The sequence below is a fragment of the Gymnoscopelus microlampas genome, assembly GCF_963454915.1.
Source record: "Gymnoscopelus microlampas genome assembly, chromosome: 1".
Classification (NCBI taxonomy): Eukaryota; Metazoa; Chordata; class Actinopteri; order Myctophiformes; family Myctophidae; genus Gymnoscopelus; species Gymnoscopelus microlampas.
Window position 1 is genome coordinate 58,902,613 of NC_139962.1, and position 24,482 is coordinate 58,927,094.

At 38.8% G+C, this 24,482-nt stretch overlaps 1 protein-coding gene across 1 annotated transcript in view; it reads right to left on the reverse strand.

Annotated features, from left to right (window-relative positions):
* Positions 1 to 3,376: 3,376 nt before the first annotated feature.
* The window catches only part of LOC311050886 (uncharacterized protein), an 83,645-nt gene continuing 62,539 nt past the window's right edge, over positions 3,377 to 24,482 (reverse strand). Inside the window, exons 7-8 of the mRNA XM_084065100.1 lie at positions 3,996 to 4,105; positions 3,377 to 3,900 (exon numbers count right to left, since the gene is read on the reverse strand). Of these exons, the coding sequence (XP_083921226.1) occupies positions 3,765 to 3,900; positions 3,996 to 4,105 (246 nt within the window). The 3' untranslated portion in view covers positions 3,377 to 3,764. The remainder of the gene's footprint in view (positions 3,901 to 3,995; positions 4,106 to 24,482) is intronic.

Genomic DNA, 24,482 nt, shown 5'->3' on the forward strand with positions numbered 1-24,482 from the left:
ACAGGTTTTTGGGGGGACGATTTTGGCCTCCACACTTCCCTCCACACAATGGTGAAAAAATAAATTTACTAAGTCCAGAGCTGGATGAATGTTAGGGACCAAAAAAAGTCACTACAAAGTACTACCAATCAACTCTAAATTGCCTGAAACGTACTCCTAACAGGTTTTTGGGGGGACGATTTTGGCCTCCACACTTAGTGCTTTTTTCGGATTTAACTTTCGTTTCGGTAGTGACAAACTTTCGTTTCGGTTGTGACACAATGGTGAATTTTTTTCTTTACTCTACAAAGTACTACCAATCAACTCTAAATTGCTTGAAACGTACTCCTAACAGGTTTTTGGAGGGACTACTTTGGCCTCCACACTTCCCTCCATACAATGGTGAAAACATAAATTTACTAAGTCCAGAGCTCGATGAATGTTAGGGACCAAAAAAAGTCACTACAAAGTACTACCAATCAACTCTAAATTGCCTGAACCGTACTCCTAACAGGTTTTTGGGGGGACTATTTTGGCCTTCCCACTTAGTGCTTTTTTCGGATTTAACTTTCGTTTCGGTAGTGACAAACTTTCGTTTCGGTAGTGACACAATGGTGAAAATGTTTTTTTACTCTACAAAGTACTACCAATCAACTCTAAGTTGCCTGAAACGTACTCCTAACAGGTTTTTGGGGGGATGATTTTGGCCTCCACACTTCCCTCCACACAATGGTGAAAAAATAAATGTACTAAGTCCAGAGCTCGATGAATGTTAGGGACCAAAAAAAGTCACTACAAAGTACTACCAATCAACTCTAAATTGCCTGAAACGTACTCCTAACAGGTTTTTGGGGGGACGATTTTGGCCCCCACACTTAGTGCTTTTTTCGGATTTAACTTTCGTTTCGGTATTGACAAACTTTCGTTTCGGTAGTGAAACAAAGGTGAAAAAAAATGTTTACTCTACAAAGTACTACCAATCAACTCTAAATTGCCTGAAACATACTCCTAACAGGTTTTTGGAGGGACGATTTTGGCCTCCACACGTAGTGCTTTTTTCGGATTTAACTTTCGTTTCGGTAGTGACAAACTTTCGTTTCGGTAGTGACACAATGGTGAATTTTTTTTTTACACTACAAAGTACTACCAATCAACTCTAAATTGCCTGAAACGTACTCCTAACAGGTTTTTGGAGGGACTATTTTGGCCTCCACACTTCCCTCCACACAATGGTGAAAAAACAAATTTAAGTCCAGAGCTCGATGAATGTTAGGGACAAAAAAAAGTCACTACAAAGTACTACCAATCAACTCTAAATTGCCTGAAACGTCAACACTCACAACACCTTCCAATGCGAGGCGTTGTGAGCTTGTAGATCGGCTATTTTAAAATAGCTTTACCTCTTTCTTATGTTATTTCACAATTTGGCCAACGCTTCACCAATTTTTATAGTATAGTTTGTTGATTACTTTTGATGCAGTAATGCTTTTTCTTTCCTTCTCTTTTTTGAGGGAGGCTATTAAAAAGGTCTTAAAAGACCGTACATTTTCAATTCACTGTCATCTGGGGACCCCCAAAAATCTGGTGGGGATCATATATACTTTGTTGACAAGGGTTTCATAGGGCTCCTCCTTTTCCCTCGACACCAAATCTCTTAGCTGAATATGTGTCGCAATGCAACCCGTTGTGAGCTTGTAGATTTGCTGTTTTAGCCCACTCTTCACCTATCATGGCATGCTCAGAAAAGGGACTGTAGGGTTCAATTGGTCAACAGTGTGACAACATAAAAAATATATATAATACAGTGATCAAACATCCATATTAAATACAAAACAGCAAGTAGTATATATACAGTATGGCATAATAGAATTAAATCAAGTGAAATGTTATTAACAGTCATATAGAAAAAACAGTAAACATGGAATTCTCATGATTGTGGTAACGATTCAAAGTCAGACACAACAGTCTAGCCTCGATCTCCAGGCTTTTATTGTTTAGTTTTGCTAAAAAAATAAAAGCCTGGTGCAGCGCGTCGGTGTACCCGGTATAGAGCATCGCAGTTGCGCAGAATCCGGGTGCCGGAAGTAAATACTCAATGCATTTTTCCCATTGACTTTTCCAAAAATATTTACATCAATAAATTTAAGCCTAGAATCAAGCCATCCAGGATTCTGGTGAATCATGACCATAAAACCTTTTTTTCTGTGATTTTTTAAATTTTATATTTAATGATATGATATACTATGTTTAATAAATACCCTTTGTTTTGCCGTTTTCAAAAAAGTTTTTTCACAGAATCAAACGTTTTATGGTCATGATTCACCAGGATCCTGGATAGCTTGATTCTAGGCTTAAATTAATTTATATAAATATTTTCGGAAAAGTCAATGGGAAAAATGCATTGAGTATTTACTTCCGGCAACTGGAAGTGGGCGGGAACTGCGACGCTCTATAGGAAGTGTTTCATTTCCCCAACCAACCAGAGTGTGGTGGGCGTCGCTCGTAATGTTGTGTTGACGGGGCGGGGGCTGACGGACAGATCGGTGAACCAATGGGATCAGGCGCATTCTCTCCACGCTGATTTTAAACCCGCCCCTCTATACACGAAAGCAGGAAGGCTAGTGCAGCCTAGACACAGTCAGACAAGTCAGCCTTTAAGTGTGTATTTTAAGATTCTGCCAGGTAACAGGGTGAAATAATGTCCCATGGGGTTCATTTTAAACCTTAATCTTACACAAATCCTACCCAAACCCAAAAATGGAAACAATAGCAAATACTGTAGCAAAACTTAGAAATATACAACATACAGAGACAAATGAACACATTTCCCAATGCATTAAGATACAAGCACATCTTCACTCTAGTTCAGGGCAAAAATAGTATAATACAAAAAAACAGAGCCGAAAACGTTCCGATTTATCAATATTTGTCTTTTTACAAAAATGTGGATTGTTCCCTTGTCTCATTATCATGTTCATTTTCTGTTCTATTTGCTCCTCTCCAGGGCGCTCTGCCAAAAGCATTGGATGCCAGGGGCACTGGAGAGCGATGCTTAGGCGCTGGGAAGCTTGTCTAACTGTGTCCTAGGTTTCATGACAGGCTGGTTTACAAAACATTAAAAGTCTTTATCATGGTCCTTCAAACGTGTATTAAAAGGTTTTAACTGAAAAATCCACTCCAGTGAGCCATGGCAGTTTTTTTCTCTCTCTGTTCTGAAGCCTTTTCAGCTGCAATGCAATTGCAGCTGGTTGTCGCTGTTGAGGGATTTTGCCTGTCAATCATCGCCTCTGCTCCGCCCCCCAAAAGCAGAAGGATAGGGGAGGGCGGGTTGGAGAGGGGGCGGGATTAATGGACTGTGACATCAAAGTCCATGAGCAACTCGCAGCACTTTTTTGAGCATAATTATTTGGAAAACCCCAGACCACAGAATATCACTGAATGTTCAAGGTTCAGTTCAGAAAAATATGTCATTAAAGCTAAATGGATTACAACACCAACTAATGGTTAATGGTTAATGTGATTATGTATACAACAGTTTGTACTTCTGTACAATACATTTTTTGTGTTTTTCTCAGTTCTCTCTACTCTTCCATTGAGAAATGTAGACCCTGATGTAAGGTTGGACACCTACTGGTGGACAAGTAATAACTGCAGAAGCTCATTAACACAATATCTCCCCTGGCCAATCAGGGACTGGCTCTTGATGAGCGGTAGAAATGAGGACTCTCACAGGGAGGACCTGGGTTTGAATCCCAGGTAGGACATAAGAGTTAAAGAGTGCAGCTTTAAGATTTACATGTCTTCTCACAGATCCAGGTGTTTCTCAGTGAACATTGCATATTTCTCCACTTTCCATCTGCAGGCCAGTAGTAAGCACAACGCATGTCCACTTGGTCAACAGGATTTCCACCAGCCCAGTACCTGCACAATAAACATTTTAATCACATCCACTCAGTTACTCACATGTACAGTGACTTTGATAGAATTACTTTAGAAAAACTTGTAAAATGTCTCACCCTGTTGACAGTGTTGATCCATCCACCCATTTCCATTCGTCCCCCGTCTTCTGCAGTCCAATCCAGGTGTGTGATGCTCCCTTCCAACACTTCAGTCCACTGAAGAATGCCTGATGATTTGTACATAGTTTTATTGCTGTCATATAAAGTTGTCCCCCCCCCCCGCACGCACGCACGCACGCACGCACGCACGCACGCACGCACGCACGCACGCACGCACGCACGCACGCACGCACGCACGCACGCACGCACACACACACACACACACACACACACACACACACACACACACACACACACACACACACACACACACACACACACACACCTGTTTATCTTGACTGTCAATGACCACCAGATGTGCTCCCATCATCTGACATTGTAGTCTACTCTCCTCCCAGGTTCTCTCTTCAGTAGAGATGTAATAAAAGACGCCTCCAGACTTCTGCCATCCACTGGAACATGACTTGTCTAAACATCAAGAAACTGTTTTACTGGATTTTCAATAAACTGATCATCAGTTCTAATGCATAATGATATATGAACTGTCAAATACTAAACCTTAGTAAGAAATGAGCTGAGTAATGTTTGAAGAATGACATATTTTTAGGTTTACTACTAAAATATTTTTGATGTGATAAACCAGCCATGATAAATGTTTACTCAAATCATTTTTTAGAACTACATACCTGACAATGATGAAAATTATCAATAATAATTAATATTAATTCAAAAAGGTGTATAACCTCTCATAGCTGCTGTCTCTCTCTTCAGATGGTTTACTTCACTTTGCAACAGGTCTCTCTGCAGGATCACGTTGGTCAGGGTCAGGTTCATGTTGTTGTATTTGGCCAGGGTCACGGTCAGGTTGTTCAGTAGTTGGTCTCTCTCGTGGGTTAGGTTGGTCAGTGGTGGGTTAATGGCTGAATGATCTGTAATGGGATGATAAACACTGTTGTTGCTACTGATCATGATGAAGTCAAGTTATTAGCTTAGAGAAAGAAAACGTGTTATTATTCTTTACAAATGAACAGACATAACATTTTGACTCCACTTTCTGTATTCTATTTTGCAGATGTAAGCATTGATACACAAAGAAAAACTTGGTGGTAGAGATGATGATTACTACCAGTGAATTAAGAATTATAGGCCATTAATTAGGCCTCAATCAAGAATTTGAGAATTAAGCCAGATTTGATTTGAATTCATACTCACAGTCCATGACCATGCCTGTAGTTCTCACTACTACCAGAACACACAGCACAGTGAGACACATTGCAGCTGCTCTGAAGATGTCTCTCTCAATGATGAGGCCTCTCTGGACAACTGGAGGATATTAAAGTTCAACTTTAATATGATCTGCTTCAATGTTTACTTTTAAAGAACTCAGAGTGAATATTATATAGTTAAGTGATCTGGGCTCAGAACCCCTTCATCTTGAATTTCTAGAGAAAGGTTCATATGTCTGATATACAATAATGTATTTGAACATGTCTTTCAACATTTAATTGTGACTTTTATGAAAATGTCACATTATGAAATGAAAGGAAAAATAAAACAGAAGGAGGAACCAGGCTCTAACAAATATAATGTTTCTGTTAACTCATTAAGACCTGAGGCCGATTCTACAAATGCTTTCGAAATCAGTAGTTCTCACACAATTTTTCTAAAATGTTCAAAAATAGCAAATGTACAAGCTCGCAGCATGCACGAAGTGACACGCCGTGAGCTTGTAAATCTGCTATTTTTTTGAATAGCCCAAAAAATGCGTAGCCATAAAAAAAAACACACAAACAAACAAACACACACACACACACACACACACACACACACACACACACACACACACACACACACACACACACACACACACACACACACACAGGAAAAGGCGCACACCAGTGTGTGGAGGCGCCGACCACGGTGAGTGAGATCAAAGTTTACAAAAAGGAAGTCACACAGCTCGTAGCCACGATGCAAACATAATTTGAATATGCACAATTTCACAAAGCAACGTTTCAACTACAGTACACACCATAGGTAACTGCTAGTTTAAATATCATGTGACAAGCTGCTGTAGTGATGATGTGAGAAGAGAGAGAAACAGTGTCAGTGTGTTCACGTGTACAGTACCTTGATCTCCTGTAGCCCCCTGTGAGCCGGAGCCTTGGTCTGTGAGACTGTCTGCTCTTTCATTGACGTAGTCTGCCTCCTCGTCTCCTCTCTCCTCCCTGACTTCTCCATCGTTACTCACACGCTTTGCTCTGACTCGCTTGCCAGGAGTATGTGAAGACATCTTAAGAGGAATGACAAAAAACACATGAAGTTAATTCATTAATTTAATGTACATTTTGTCACTGTTGGGCAGCGACGATATCCCACTTTGCACTGACGCTAATGTTATGAAAACAATGAATTCTATTTCTAAAATCTATTCTGAGGAGAGCATTGTGACAATAATTGAGTTCATATAGCATTTATCTAGCTAGTTCTACAGAAACTGCAGCTCTGTGAAACCCTCTTTGCAGAAGTTATTGCTATATTTAAAGTCCTGCTTAGTATTGTAGGCCTATATAAGCAGTGTCATGAAGCATCAGGGCATTAATTCACACGTTGTGATGCATTGTAGGGCGTCAATTGGAGAATGGCAAGGTATGGCAGGCTCCAGAAAAAACAAATTTATACAAAAAATAAATAAAAGAAGAAATCATGAATAGTAGCCCAATGCCGGTGTAAGATATAAAGTTACAATACCAATTTTGATGGTATTGTGCTGGTACTTTAGTTTTTCTTAATTTCCTGAAAATGTTATATTTTGTCTTTTAATTTCCTGAAAATTTTATATTTGAATTATATTATGTATTTGGAATATTTAAAGCGTGCATGTGCATGTGCATGTGCATGTGCATGTGCATGTGCATGTGCATGTGCATGTGCATGTGCATGACGGACGGACGGGCGGGCGGACGGGGCATGTCCATGTTCATAATACAACATAATGTATAACAATATGTTATACATAGAAACCTCAATAGCTGTTTTAAGCAGAAATGAGAGAAGCAACTGATTTAACTGCCGTATTAGCACAATGCATAACATGATATGATTCCATAAGAATCTAGGGCCTTAAATGTGTTATCTATTATTTTTATTTTTTTCACAATTGTTTATTTTTCATGACATTCTTTTATGTTTTAGATTTGCTTCAAACGTAAAAGTAAATGTATTAGTATCATTATTATTATTTTTAATAATATTTTTAAACCTCCACACTGTATTAGAATATGAACACAGTCAACAGTGCCCTTTGAAGGGCTCAAGTAGTGACATTTTGACCTACACAATACTGTGAAGTATAATATAATATAATATAATATAATATAATATAATATAATATAATATAATATAATATAATATAATATAATATAATATTATATTATATTATATTATATTACATTACATAATTGTATATATCATATCATATCATATCATATCATATCATATCATATCATATCATATCATATCATATCATATAATTTCATATCATATCTCTAAATATGTTTAAATGTTATCAACACCCTTATACAGTAAAATACACTTCATGGAAACCTCGTTTAATTTACAAATGACCTCCCAAAGTATGTGTGTGGCACATTGACACGGGAAAAGCAAATCTGTATTTCACTTGAATTTTCTGACATTATCCAAATGGACACAAATGGACTTATGCGTCCGTTTGGTTCCATTTCTACACTCTCTGAGGTAGCGTTCATGATTAGAAATTCCAACTAAAAAATATGTTCCAACTGAACTGTTTACATGAACACTAAATAAAGTGTGTTTACATTCCCCAAAGCTTTTAATCAGGATATAATGTTTTGACATGCACACAGTGGTTACGCATGTTTGTTTTAATACATTTTCTACATCAGTTGTTTTCAAACTTTTAACTTTTTCATCCACGGCACCCCTGAATGACATGGTACTTTATAGCACCTTATATTTACGTCATATTACGGTATGCAAATATGTCAAACTTTCCCCATAAGATACAGTATGTCATGGGGAAAACTTGAGAGAATATCTGTTTCCATTAGGACAGATTGAAAATAACTTATGCTTGACATTTAACCAGGGGTGCAATGCTCACAGGACGGCCTTGCATGCCGTGCATGAACCTATTTGACCAGGAGCATGCGCGGGCACACGCATAGATTTAAAACTACTTTAAATTCACACCTCAACAAGTTTTCAAAGGCTCCCGACTCACACCTAGCGAATTAACATAGGAATAAGCCTAGATGCATATCAATTGTCCATTGTGTGACTTGTAGTGTAGGTGTTAAGCGACGTACGCGTCACGTCATTGAAATAGAGTGCAAGAACATACCAATGTCAAGGAGGACCAAAATGATATGTATTTGGCTGCTGACCCCCATCTCAAAATATTTTGTTCCAGGGACCCCCAGAAGCAAAGATTTGAAATAAAAATGTTTGTATAAAATAATATATATTCAAAGATTTGCAAAAATGTTCACGATTTTTCAAAAACAGCAGATCTCCAAGCTTGTAGCGCGGCACAAAGTGAAGCACTATGAGCCTGTATATCTGCTGTTTTTGAATAGCCAAAGAATAAAATAATGCTTTTTAGCAAAAATAAATACAATTCCCAGTCTTAATGGGTTAAACCAGCGCTTCTCACACTTCATGTCATGTCAAGCATCCTTAAATTGAATATATTTGGCCCCCATTTGAAACTATTTTGTGCCAGGGACCCCATACAAGATTTGTGTTGTTAAAATGTTTAAAGATTTAATTGAATAGCAGAACTACAAGCTTGACTATTTTCAAATAGTCTTAACGTATTAAACTATATTTACAATTATTTCTGAGATCCCCAAAAATGTATTTGTATACCGGAGGTGTTGGAAAGAGATTGCCAAAATGTTCAAGCCAGCACATAATTATAATAATAATAATAATATATTTTATTTATATTGCACTTTACATTTGAAGCAAATTTCAAAGAGCCACAGTACAGAGTAAAAAATAATAATTCTACAGATCACACTATGACATACAATGTAATATACTATTTGTCACCATTCGTCCCACGTGGGCCGAACATGTGCAGAAAGAAGTTATTCCGACGAAAGGGAAATTATTGGAATAAATATGGGTTATGAGGGGTTAATAATTTTCTGTTGAGTGGATTATCAAAAGTTTTAAGCCACCGCCCTTAAACTGATTGAATTAATTCTGACCAGAACAGATTGGACTAGTCTCTTCCAGTTGAGGTGTTTAGGCAACATGAGGCATTTAATTCTCATTGTGCTGTCATTGTGATTATTATACTGTCCATGCTGTGTAGAGTATGTAGACAGAGAGATGAGACTAATTTGCAGCCAAAATATTGTCAAAACTTTCATTTATAATTTCCAATGCAGCCCCTATAATTCTCCACTGGGAGAGAGGAAGACAAAAAGTCATAGAGAAAATAAAACCCTTGCTAAAATGACAGAGTTGATCATATTAACTTTGTGTTAAATAAATATAATAGGAAATATTTGTCCTGGAATTATTACTTGACACATTTAGGACGAGGTTGATTCACACAGGATTAAAATCACAGACGTCCTACTCAATTATTACAAATGACCAGATGCTTTACTCACGTTGTCCAGTATGTGTGTCTTACATTGGTCTTTGCTGTTGCAGAATAGATGAGTTGATGTCTGTTCTAGTCTAGACTGAACACTATCCAACCAACCACGTTGTTTTAGATGCACTTCAATGCCATGTATGGATGCATGTGCAAGTACACAAGTACACACAAACACACACAGTGCATGCACACACAAACACACACAGTGCTTCCCCCTGCACACACAAACACAGACAGTGGATGTACACACACACACACACACACACACACACACACACACACACACACACACACACACACACACACACACACACACACACACACACACACACACACACACACACACACACACACACACACACACTGTGCAGGATGAACAACAGAGTCTTTACCACAAAATGTACGCATGAAATTGAGGTGTTACATTCTGGGCGGGGAAAGTGAATGGAAAGTTTTCTGCATTTCTCTCATCAAAAGCTGTAGATGTTCCCTCCATCAACTGACAAATAAACACATTTATTTAGTTGTATTCAACTGATAATAAAATAAAAAGCGATAATAATGGAGACACTGTGGTATTAGATATCCATGGTAATAGTGTTGTATATGAGATAACAATGATAAGCAGTGTATGATGTTGACTGACATTAATAATGAAACCATGGTAGTATGTGGTCAGTAACTCAGGAAACAGGATGCTTTTAACATACATCTCCCCACTTCCTTTTCATCTGTTTTATTGTCTGCAGTATCATTTTGTAACATTTCTCGAAGGTCATTGTATTATACTGTAAGTATCAATTCATGTTTCATTTTAAATAATTATATTGAGTCAAGAGTATTATCAGGTACGTACTTACAGTATTTTTCATAGGTCAGTAGAATGTAGAATTAATTGACAGGAATAATGCTATTGTTAAGTAAAGTTTTATTAAATGCTTCCACTGTTCAGTTTACAAGTTTGTATGAAAAAATCTGGGTTACAAAACAACACGTTATTAACAAATCACTTTACAGTAAGGGTGTTTTTTGTCACATGCACTTACAATACAGCTGTGACAACACTACAGACAGTGACATTCTTATTGTACTTGACCACTTAAACCCTATTCTTTGTTGAGAAGGGTTTCATAGGGCTCTATACTTGGCCTCCTCCTTTTCCCTCTACACCAAATCTCTTAGCTGAAAATGTGATGCAATGCGACACGTTGTGAGCTTGTAGATCTGCTGTTTTAGCCCACTCTTCACCTATCATGGCATGCTCAGAAAAGGGAATGTAGGGTTCAATTGGTCAACAGTGTGACAACATAAAAAATGTATATATAATACAGTGATCAAAAATCCATTTTAAATACAAAACAGCAAGTAGTTTATATGGCATAATAGAATTAAATCAAGTGAAATGTTATTAAATGTCATATAGAAAAAACGGTAAACATGGAATTCTCATGGTTGTGGTAACGATTCAAAGTCAGGTTGTCAGTCACAGCCAGAAGGATCAAAACGTCACATTAATAGTCTAGCTTTTTACTAAATACTTCTTTTTTTTTACCAACTGCATTTTCTTGTTTAAGTGTGTATTTTAAGATTCTGCCAGGTAACAGGGTGAAATAATGTCCCATGGGATTCATTTTAAACCCTAATCTTACAAAAATCCTTCCCAAACCCCAACATGGAAACAATAGCAAATAGCAAAACTGAAGAGCCATGCTTGGACACTGGGAAGAGAAGTGCATGACATAAACTGTGTCTAACTGTGTCCTTAAAATGATCCCTGGCTAATAAGCCTTATTTGCCTTAATACATTATAATTGACCTATATAACTACAAATAAAAAATAAAAACACGGTAAATATTTTATTCATTTAGAAATGGTCTTTTACTCAATAGGGGCCACACCCGTCGCAAGTTGATGTATTTGTCAATGTGTGGAATTTATGGAATGCATGAGATTATAAAAAACAACGTAATACTTCCTAAGGTTAATTTGTTTCACCAACTGAATTTTCTCGTTTAAGTGTGTATTTTAAGATTCTGCCAGGTAACAGGGCGAAATAATGTCCCAAGGGGTTCATTTTTAAACCTTAAAGGGCAAGACCACTTTGGTAGAGGTTTGGGTTGTGTAGTTACCTTGCCGTGATGTAACTCCAAAGATGGGCAAGAAATAAAAAATAATTTCTCCATCGATTAGAAATTGATAATTCAAAATATGCTCCTCATTGACTTACATTGTACGGTAAAACTGCTCTCAAACTCACTCTTTTAGCACATAAATGAACCCAAACAAAGTTGATTCAGACAATATAGAACATCACCAAACCCAGTACTGTTTTTTTTTTAAATAAAAATGTCAACTTCCTGTTGATTTTGCCATTTTTAATAAGTAGAAAACCTGGACTGGATCCGCGGATCCGGATCCAGATCTTCAAATTGTAAAATCAACAGGAAGTTGACATTTTTATTGAAAAAACAAACAGTACTGGGTTTGGTGATGCTCTATATTGTCTGAATCAGCTATGTTTGGGTTCATTTATATGCTAAAAGAGTGACTTTGAGAGCTGTTTTACCGTACAATGTAAGTCAATGAGGAGCATATTTTGAATTATCAATTTCAAATCAATGGAGCAATTATTTTTGATTTCTTGCCCACCTTTGGAGTTACGTCATGGCAAGGTAACTACACAACCCAAACCTCTACCAAAGTGGTCTTACCCTTTAATCTTACAAAAATCCTACCCAAACCCAAAAATGGAAAAAATAGCAAATAAACACATTTTCCCAATGCATTAAGATACAAGCACATCTTGACTCAGGTCAGTAAAAAAAATATGAATTGTTCCCTTGTTTCATTATCATGTTCATTTGCTATTTGCTCCTGTCCAGGGCGCTCTGCCAAAAGCATTGGATGCCAGGGGCACTGGAGAGCGATGCTTAGGCGCTGGGAAGCTTGTCTAACTGTGTCCTAGGTTTCATGACATGGTTTGCAAAACATTAAAAGTCTTCATCATGGTCCTTCAAACTTGTATTAAAAGGTTTTAACTCATTCACTGCCAGAATTATTTCTGGCCCGTTTGAACACCGCCAATATTTTTCATTGAAAATAAAAAAGTACTCAGGAGCCGAGATACAGAATTTTTAAGTTTTAAGTTAACAAGGAAGTGGATGGGAGTCTATATCTTCGAAAAATCATATCTCCTTGGTCTCCTTTGGGTAAAAAAAAAAAAAAAAAAAAAAAAAAAAAAAAAAAGTTTTTTAAAAAGTCGTTTTAGTCGTTCTTGGCAGGCATGGCTTATGGAAAAAAGTCGTTTTAGTCGTTCTAGGCAGGGAATGAGTTAACTGAAAAATCCACTCCAGTGAGCCATGGCAGTTTTTTTTCTCTCTTTGTTCTGAAGCCTTTTCAGCTGCAATGCAATTGCAGCTGGTTGTCGCTGTTGAGGGATTTTGCCTGTCAATCATCACCTCTGCTCCGCCCCCAAAAGCAGAAGGATAGGGGAGGGGAGGGGCGGGGTGGAGAGGGGGCGGGATTAATGGACTGTGACATCAAAGTCCATGAGCAAAGCACAGCACTTTTCTGAGCATAATTATAAAAATAGAAATGTTATGTCATTAAAGCAAAACATGGATTAGAACACAAACCCTAATGGTTAATGGTTAATGTGATTATGTATACAACAATTTGTACTTCTGTACAATAAAATGTTTGCGTTTTTCTCAGTTCCATTACTAATTATTACTGTTTAACTTCCCAAAGCAGAACACTAACATGAAGTTTTATCAGTGATATTAAAGCTGCAATCTGGAACTTGTTTTTTTTTATGAATAAAGGTTATTTTAACCACTCTCTCTACTCTTCCATTGAGAAATATAGACCCTGATGTAAGGTTGGACACCTACTGGTGGACAAGTAATAACTGCAGAAGCTCATAAGCACAATATCTCCCCTGGCCAATTAGGGACTGGCTCTTGATGAGCGGTAGAAATGAGGACTCTCACAGGGAGGACCTGGGTTTGAATCCCAGGTAGGACATATGAGTTACAGATTGCAGCTTGAAGATGATTAATATTTCTTCTCACAGATCCAGGTGTTTCTCTGTGAACATTCCATATTTCTCCACTTTCCATCTGCAGGCCAGTAGTAAGCACAACGCCAGTCCGCTTGGTCACTAGGAAAGCCACCACCCCAGTACCTGTAGAATAAACATTTTAATCACATCCACTCAGTTACTCACATGTACAGTGACTTTGATAGAATTACTTTAGAAAAACTTGTAAAATGTCTCACCCTGTTGTCAGTGGTGTTCCATCCTCCCATGTCCATGTTTTCCCTCCCCTTTTCAGTCCAATCCAGGTGTGTGATGCTCCCTTCCAACACTTCAGTCCACTGAAGAATTCCTGAGGATTTTTACATTGTTTTATTGCTTTCATATGAAGTGAAAGCCCCCCCCCCCTCACTCCCCCACACACACACACACACACACACACACACACACACACACACACACACACACACACACACACACACACACACACACACACACACACACACCTGTTTATCTTGACTGTTAATGACCACCAGACGTGCTCCCATCGTCAGACATTGTTGTATACTTTCCTCCCAGGTTTTCTCTTCAGTAGAGATGTAATAAAAGACGTCTCCAAACTTCTGCCATCCACTGGAACATGACTTGTCTAAACATCAAAAAAAAGTTTTACCAATGGATTTTCAATAAACTGATCATCAGTTCTAACACATTAATGATATGATTACAATCAAATACTAAACCTGAATAAGAACTGAGCTGAGTAATGTTAGATGACTGACATGGTTTTAGGTTTACTACTCAAAATATTTTGATGTGATAAACCAGCCATGATAAATGTTTACTCAAATCCTTTTTTAGAACTACATACCTGACAATGATGAAAATATCAAATAATACACATAATTGATATTCCTTCAAAAAGGTGTACTGTATAACCTCTCTCAGCTGCTGCCTCTCTCTTCAGATGGTTTATTGTAATTTGCAAATGGTCTCTCTCCAGGATCACATTGTTGCATCTGGTCAGGGTCAAGGTCAGGTTGTTCAGTAGTTGGTCTCTCTCCAGGGTCACATTGTTGCACCTGGTCAGGGTCAAGGTCAGGTTGTTCAGCAGTTGGTCTCTCTCCAGGGTCACATTGTTGTATCTGGTCAGGGTCAAGGTCAGGTTGTTCAGCAGTTGGTCTCTCTCCACGGTCAGGTTTTCTGAATGATCTGCAAAGGACCAACAGGTGATGTAAACACAGTTGGTACTGTCCATGATGTCACACATCTGTGTGGACAAGAGGTTTGAGAAGAAGAAAACTCAATGGGCCCAATTCACTAAGCTGGTCGTAAATAACGTGTAAATAAAGTGACTAAAGGAGGGTGTAAAAAAAAAGATGTGCAATTCACAAAGGGGTGTGTAAATCCCTCACATGTGCGGATCACAGTTGTTCCTTACTTTTGCCTGAAGGTCAGAGGCGTGGTCATGTGGGAGATCATTTGCATTGCTCCATGCCCCATTTATGACATTAAAAGGCAACCGTATACACGACTCTCCAAAAGGGACAGATCTACAAGCTTATAATGCAAAACGGCAAACAGGCCGAGGGAACTAAATCATTTGTCTCTAAATGCTGAAAAGCAAACAAAAATCAGTTGAATTTGCAATAATATGCATTCAAGCAATAGATCATTGACACCTTTTTTTGTGTAATAGATTTCTCATGAAGAATAAGGCTTTCTAATGACATACGCAAGCTTTGGTCCCATGTAAGTCTGCCTCCGAGTAGACTTGAGAAAGAGCGGACATCCAGCAAAAATCACCGACATTTAAAGATTAGTGAATCAGACTACTAAGGTGGAAAGTTGCGTAAATTCCTCTACGTTAAAAGATATGGGCGTAAACAGCTAGTGAATCGGGCCCATTGTTTCTGATCAGGTGTGTTTTATGTGACTAGGTTTCAACATGTGTAATAAAGTACTAGAGAACACACATACTATACTACTTCTCATGTTATGGTTGTAAGAGCATGAGTTTGACTTTTAACCTGCTGATACTCACAGTCCATGACCATGCCTGTAGTTCTCACTACTACCAGAACACACAGCGCAGTGAGACACATGGCAGCTGCTCTGAAGATGTGTCTCTCAATGATGAGGCCTCTCGGGACAACTGGAGGATATTGGAGTTAAACGTTAGTATGATCTACTTCAATGTTTAATTTCCAAGAACTCAGAGTGAATATTATATAGTTATTCAAGTGATCTGGACTCAGAATCCCTTCATCTTGAATTTCTACAGAAAGATTCATATTTCTCACACTTTTTCGTAGTTCAAAATTATTCAAATTTCAAAGAATTTCCAAAAATAGCAGATGTACAAGCTCGCAGCACAGCACAAAGTGACGCGCTGTGAGCTTGTATATCTGCTATTTTTTAACAGCCAAAACAATTCTTAGCCATAGGAAAAAGAAAAATCACACCCTGTGTGAAGGAAGCGGTGCCTTTGGGGCGGGGCTTAACTCATTTCAGTTCGTCCCTATTGGTGGTCTGAGTCCACTTACCAAATTTGTACTTCGTAGCATGCTGCGAACTAGAATAATGGCTGTTTAAAGCCCAGCCAATGGGCAGACAGAGGGGGCGGGGCTTCAGCAATTAATGCTCGTCCGTCCCTATTGGTGGTCTAAGTCCACATACCAAATTTGGACTTGGTGGCATGCTGCAAACTGGAGTTATAGCTGTTTAAAATCCCGTGCTCATCCCGTGCTCATACGGACGGACGGACGGACATAACATACGCTGGGGGTCCCTGGACCCCTCTTTGATAACCAGTGGCACGTGTGGCCAATGAGAGGAGAGATGGCATAGGCAATCTCCAAGTCCGTGTGTGTGTGTGTGTGTGTGTGTGTGTGTGTGTGTGTGTGTGTGTGTGTGTGCGTGTGCGTGTGTTTGTATGTGTTGCTTCTTTGCCGTGCTCATCCCGTGCTCATCCCGGGCTCATACGGACGGACGGACGGACGGACGGACGGACGGACGGACGGACGGACACGGAGTCACGGTCAAATGTAGAGCGGTTGGCACCGCTAAAAAAAGAAAAAAAAAACACACACAGGAAAAGGCGCACACCAGTGTGTAGAGGCACCGACCACAGTTAGTGAGATCAAAGTTTACAAAAAGGAAGTCACACAGCTCGTAGCCATGTTGCAAACATAATTTGAATATGCACAAACCAACGTTTCATCTACACAATCTTGTTCATGTTCTTTGTAACCATAGGTAACTACTAGTTTAAATATCATGTGACAAGCTGCTCTAGTGATGATATGAGAAGAGAGACAAACAGTGTCCGTGTGTTCATGTGTACCTTGATCTCCTGTAGCCCCCTGTGAGCCGGAGCCTTGGTCTGTGAGACTGTCTGGTCTTACATTGACGTAGTCTGCCTCCTCCTCGTCGCTCTCCTCCCTGACTCCTCCATCGTTACTCACACGCTTTGCTCTGACTCGCTTGCCAGGAGTATGTGAAGACATCTTAAGGAATGACACAAAAAAGTGAATTAATGTAATATATGTAAATATATTATGCATTACATTATAGTCCAGGTAACTCATCCAGTAGAGCGCTTCCCTTTGGACCACAAGGTTGTGGGTTGAACTGAACGCCCACTCAGTGTATGAGTCGCACGGCTTGGGTATCTGAGATGTGTGGTGAGTAAAACCTTGGTCGCACCAATATGTCTGACATTCATCAAGTCCGACTGTCTTTTTTTTTCTTTTTTTGTTAATGAACAAACACTCTTGATCCCTGGCCCAACCACCGTACCATATGTTTCATGTCACTCCTCTACTCTTTCTCTCTCTGTTTTCTGTCTCTAAGGCTTATAGAAAAAGACCCCCAAAACTCCTTCCATTTTTTTTCGGAAGTAGAGGGACGTGTCTGATCTAATGAATATCAAATAAAAAAAATTGTCTGGGGTTATTCCTCTATGAATTGAATACACAGGACCACAATGGAAACAAACCCTTTTTGTGTTATCCTTTCAGCACCATTGTATAATCGTACAAATAAAATATTCAATCAATCAAAAAAAGGTTACTTAAAATGAGACCAGATGTGTTTTAAGTGAAATACCCCCTTAAGTCTGGGATTCTGGAAACTGCTACCTCTGTGACCCGACTACAGATGAACGGACGGACGGATGGACGGACGGGGCATGTCCATGTACATAGTACAACATATTGTATAACAATATGTTGTACATAGAAACCTCAATAGCTGTTTCAAGCAGAAATTAGACAAGCAACCGATTTAACTGCCGTATTAACACGATGCATAACATGATATGATTGCATAAGAATCTAGGGCCCTATTACTAGGGTAATTACTATATATATATATATTTTTAATCTTTTTCATAATTGTCTCTTTTTCATGTCCTTTTTTTTTTTTTTTACTTTTTATGCCAGAGAGATTTGCTTCAAATGTAAATTAAATGTAGTATTATTATTATCATTATTATTATTATAATTATTATTATTAATAATAATAATAATAATATTTTTTAGTGTGGCTTTAAAAAGAAAACAAAAAGTGCACCTAAATTATGTGCTGTGCACCTAAATGAAAAAGTTAGGCGTACCAGTTAGCCGATGTAAAATGTTAGACTAGAGCCCTAAATATAATATAATATAATATAATATAATATAATATAATATAATATAATATAAAATTTCATATCATATCATATCATATCATATCATATCATATCAAATCAAAACATATTTCTAAATATTTCTAAATATGTTTAACACCCTATTCACGCAGTCTATTAGGCTTCATGGTAACCTCATTTAATTTACCAAATAGTCTGTGTGTGGCACATTGACACGGGTAAAGCGAATCTGTATTTGACTTTGATTCTCTGACACAAATGGACTCATGCGTCCGTTTGGTTCCATTTCTACACTCTCTGAGGTAGCGTTCATGATTAGAAATTACAACTAAAAAATATTTTTTAAAAGATATTCCAACTGAACTATTTACATGAACACTAAATAACACATATATAACACATTTAAACGCATCTAATCAGGATATAATGTTTTGACAGGTACACAGTGGTTACGCATGTTTGTTTTAATACATTTTCTACATCAGTTGTTTTCAAACTTTTAACTTTTTCATCCACGGCACCCCTGAATGACATGGTACTTTATAGCACCTTACATTTATGTCATATTACGGTATGGAAATATGTAAATCTTTCCCCCTAAGATACAATAGGCTATGTCACGAGGAAAACTTGAGAGAATATATGTTTCCATTAGGACAGATTGAAAATAACTTATGCTTGACATTTAACAACTTGAACCCCTGCACCTATTCTGGGAGGGAACATTCACCAAAAAATCGAGACAAAAACTCACAATGTGTTGCAGTGTGATGCGCTGTGAGCTTGTAGATTGGCTATTTTTGGCGTAGAGATTTTGGTGTAGCTCGAAAGTATAGAGAGTATAGAGCCAGGGTCTAAGTGGTTAAACTGAAGTGATATTGATAAATTCTCAACATTAGCAAAGTATTCTGCGGCACCCCGGGACTTGCGTCACGGCACCCTAGGTGTCAATCAAACCAGAGCTTCTCACACTTCATGTCATGTCAAGCACCCTTACATTGAATAAATTTGGCCCCCATCTGAAAATATTTTGTGCCAGGGACCCCCATACAAGATTTGTATTGTTAAAATGTTTAAAGATTTCATTGAATAGCAGATCTACAAGCTCAGCTATTTTCAAATAGTCTATGTGTAGAAGTTTAAAGTGGTTAAACTATATTTAATTTTTTTTCTGAGATCACCAAAAATGTATTTGTGTACCGGAGGTGTTGGAGAGAGATTGCCAAAATGTTCGAGCCAGCATATAATAATAATACTATATTTTATTTATATTGCACTTTACATTTGAAGCAAATTTCAAAGTGCTACAGTACAGAATAAAAAATATTTGCATAAAACAATCTAAAAACAATCACATCACATCACTTTGTATATTCCCTCCCTGATCCTTGGATTAGAACAAGTGCGTGAAATGATGTGCTTGGATTTGTGTGTAATATGTGTCTGGAAATCTCCAAATAGCGTCAATTGTACCAGCTACATCAGGTGCGTGGCTGGGATTGCATATGCACGAGCCTCGCATGCACATGCAGAATTTTTGAATAGTTTTGCATATCCTTTTTTATTTATATATATTACTGCCCCAGGTTCAGATGTGAACAAATGTAAGGATGGCCATATTATGCAGGCTATAGTTGACAAATCCAGTTATGACATAATTCACACTATGACATACAATGTATTATACTATTTGTCACCAATCGCCCCACGTGGGCCAAACATGTGCAGAAAGAAGTTATTCCAACGAAAGAGAAATAATTGGAATAAATATGGGTTATGAGGGGTTAATCATTTTCTGTTGAGTGGATTATCAAAAGTTTTAAGCCACCGCCCTCAAACCGATTAATCAAACCGAATTAATTTTGACCAGAACAGATTGGACTAGTCTCTTCCAGTTGAGGTGTCTAGGCAACATGAGGCATTTGATTCTCATTGTGCTGTCATTGTGATTATATTTATATACTGTCCATGCTGTGTAGAGAGATGAGCCGAATTTGCACCCAAAATATTGTCAAAACTTTCATTTATCATTTCCAATGCAGGCCCCATAATTATCCACTGGGAGAGAGGAAGAGAAAAAAGGCATAGAGAAAATAAAACCCTCGCTAAAAACTATTTTACCCCAAATTACAGAGTTGATCATATTAACTCTGTGTTAAATAAATATAATAGGAAATATTGTTAATTTGTCCCGGAATTATTACTTTACAAATTTAGGACGAGGATTCACACAGGATTAAAATCACAGACCTTCTACTCAATTATTACAAATGACCAGATGCTTTACTCACTTTGTCCAATATGTGTGTCTTGGTCTTTGCTGTTGCAGAATAGATGAGTTGATGTCTGTTCTAGTCTAGACTGAACACTGTCCAACCAACCACGTTGTTTTAGATGCAGTTGTGAATGCCATGTATGGATGTATACCCACCTATGCACGCACCCACCTATGCACGCACCCACCTATGCACACACACGCACGCGCGCACACACACACACACACACACACACACACACACACACACACACACACACACACACACACACACACACACACACACACACACACACACACACACACACACACAGTGCATGTACCCACAAACACACGCAGTGCAGGATAACAAGTCTTTACCACAGAATGCGTCTGATTGACGTCAAGGTTTTAAATTCTGGGCGGGGAAAGTGAATGGAAAGTTTTCTGCATTTCTCTCATCAAAAGATGTTCCCCACCATCAACTGACCAATAGAGTCAGTGTCATTTGGAAACAGATTAAAGAGTAAAACCGTTTTATTTAGTTGTTTTCATAATAGTGGTGACATGTGGTAGTGTAGATCAGTGGTTCCCAAACTTGTGTCTTGGTGCCCCCCCTTTGTACATCTGACAAAGCTGAGACCCCCACACATGCACATGCACACGCACACGCACGCACGCACGCACGCACGCACGCACGCACACACACACACGTTAACCCCTTAAGCCCTATATACTTCTCATACAACGAAAATAACTGATCACATCGCGATGCGTAGGAAGCTATTTTAGCAATTTCTGAACATTTCTGAAAAATCTTTGAAAATGTATATTATACAATATGATGTCCCAAAAATGTTAAAATATGATAACATTTTGGACTGCCTCCAAACAGACAGGGCCTCATGCCCCCCTGTGATCTTTGATGTCCCCCCAACCAGCTTTACTATAATGACTGAACATCAGTTTGTGGTCAATAGAGCCTTGTCTGCTCTTTTCTCACCACAGGAAACAAAAGTAAGCTATGGAAAAAACAACACCAACCACACACACACACTGAGTCCTATTTGCTACACTAAATGCAGCTGTGCTGTTTGTATCGTTAAATAATATTTAACGAATGCTAATGACATTATTGATATCATTAGCATTTTGTATTTGGTAAAAGTACTTGACATTGTAATGTAATACATTGGTACGGCAATTGTACAATTGTGTTTGGAATGGAGGTGAACATTTACTTATTAAAAGCCAGATTGATTTTGGCAGATGCACACGCACACAAAATAAATGACTCACTATTAGAGCACACACACACACACACACACACACACACACACACACACACACAGGCTCTTAGCTGCAGGGGAAACGTATACAACAAACGTTGCTGTTCATATTAAATGTGTGAAGTGAGCACAGTGACTTTGAACAGCAACTGCACAATGGTGTAGTGACTGTATGGAGACTTTATTCATAATTTAAGATATCTGGGGTGAGACAGACATTGTCCCCTATAGTGCAGGGTCATCATGTTGGGCCTCTGGGATAGTGCTGTTGAGATAAAATAAACTAGTGACAATGTCTGTGTACTGAAAGAGAGAAGTTGCAGTCATGTTCTTCCTGTAATTACCACATTGGTGACCTCTACCTAAATACTATGATATAGTATCAGTGATACCGACAGACAGCACGCACCACATACCTGTGAAATGGCTCCTTTGGTCGCCCCAGGCCTGTCATTCCCAGCGGGTGGTGGTGACATGTTTCCACTATCCATGCTCCTGGATAAGGCCTCCTGAGCCTTCACACCAGTCCCTACTGCAGAACATGGCCTCCCTCAGTCCTATATCACCTCATCTCTGTTATTGGTGGAGTATGGTTCCATTCACCTCAATGCTCACCACAGCTTCCTGAGACCAAGGAAGGACAAGTACTTTGTTGTGGATGTCGGCAGTGATGGAAGAAGTACTCTCTGTCACACACACTCACACTGCCACCTAGTGACAGTTCTATAGACAGGTGCAAAATAAATGTTCTGACTTAAGGTGTGTTTAGCTAGGTAGTACAAGGATATGGATGGATGATTTTATTTTGTCATTGAACACAAGTGTACAACTTGTACACTGTACATGTGAGTGACTGAGTGGCCCTCATTTATCAATGGAACTTAAAAAAACAGCTTAAATTCGAGCCCAGGAATCAGCTTACGACCACGTCCACGTGTGATTTATCAAGCAGGTGTATCCAGCCTCATCCCACCTGTTTTTCGACATGAAGAAACGGAATATGGCCAAGAAGAGGAACTTCTCCGACAAGTGAAGTTACCCCCACTTATCATCTCTGTGGATTCACACACTACACAGCACACACATATCATCATGATGCGTGGAATGGCACATGCTATTTGCATACACAGGGCACAGACCCGATACCTGACACACACACATCCAATAAGAAAATATAACACAAATTAAAATATGACTGCATTCATAACAGCGCAAGCCCAGTCAACTATAAAGTGTCAGAAGAATGAGGTCTGGGGGAAAAAAAAAAGAAAAAGATATGCATCTTCTTTTTTAATTCTAGCCATGAGTAAAGATATATCCTAAACGAAAACCTGAGTCATGAATTATCAGTCAGTGACGCACAGAAAGCACCTCTCTGCTAGGAGTTTGTTTGTAGAGTGATGCTGAAAGCTGAGGACTAACTGCATAACACAGCTGAGTGTACCTCTGATAATTAAACTAGCAGGTGTGTCTTATTAGCTCTCATTAAGCAGATCAAAGGCCCCAGGGCAGCCTGACATAGATCAAAGGACCCATGCCTGCTAGCAGGGCAGCCTGACATATTTGACCTTTCCAACAAACGTTTATGGAGTTATTGTTGAATGCGTAAACATTAATGGATGAAGGCTGGTGTGTGGTAGGCTGAGCTGGTTACCTATATCTCCGATCTCCTGCTGTGGTCCTGTGGCAAAAACCCACAATGAAGCTCACTTGCGCCAGGCACAGCTGACATTCGAGCATCACCTTAAACGAGGTTGCACATACAGTAACTCCAAGTTGGGAGACTTCACTCTCTAGATGCCAGTCAGATGGTCAGACAATGCTGCTCGCATGTCTACGATGGAACAAGCTGGTGTAGTTCAAGTCAAAGTAACTAGATTGATAAATGCAGACAATTGCGGTAATCTCTGGGTATGTTTTTCGGTCTGCGCACGCTTGATGAATGAGGGCCAGTGACAGAGAAATAGACAGTTAGAGAGACAGATCGTGACATATAGCCTCAATTGATGGTAGGGAGGATGTATTTAGGGTCCAGGAAAGATCAATAACTTCAAAAGGACGTAATTTAAGAGTTTGGCTACCGTGACTTGGTCAGAAGTTAGTCAGACGTGCAAGGTGTATGTGATTTACTTAGTTTTGTTTCCACATTCAGCCCAAGGCTTCATTCTGCCAGCAGTGACAGCATTGATAGATTTGAACAGACATTTCCCACAGTGTGTCGCAGGTATAAAAACCAGCCCTGGCTGTACACAATGCTTCAGTGGCTGGAGAGAGAGAATGTGCTGCGGTGTTGCTAGGCAGATTCATGGAGCTATTATGTGCAGATTACTGAGTGGGTGGGGTCTGGCCCTCAGAACTCAGCAGAGTTCAGTGGCAGAGTAAATCACTTTTTTTGTCCTTTCCAAACTTTCTTTGGAATAGCAAGCCCTTCCGAAGCGATTCGGTGCAGTAGTATCTATAGGGGGCTATAGAAAGACAAAACCTGTCTATTATCAAACACAGTTCATAAAAAGCGATAATAATGGAGACACTGTGGTATTAGATATCCATGATAATAGTGGTGACAGTGTGGTATTGTACATAACAAT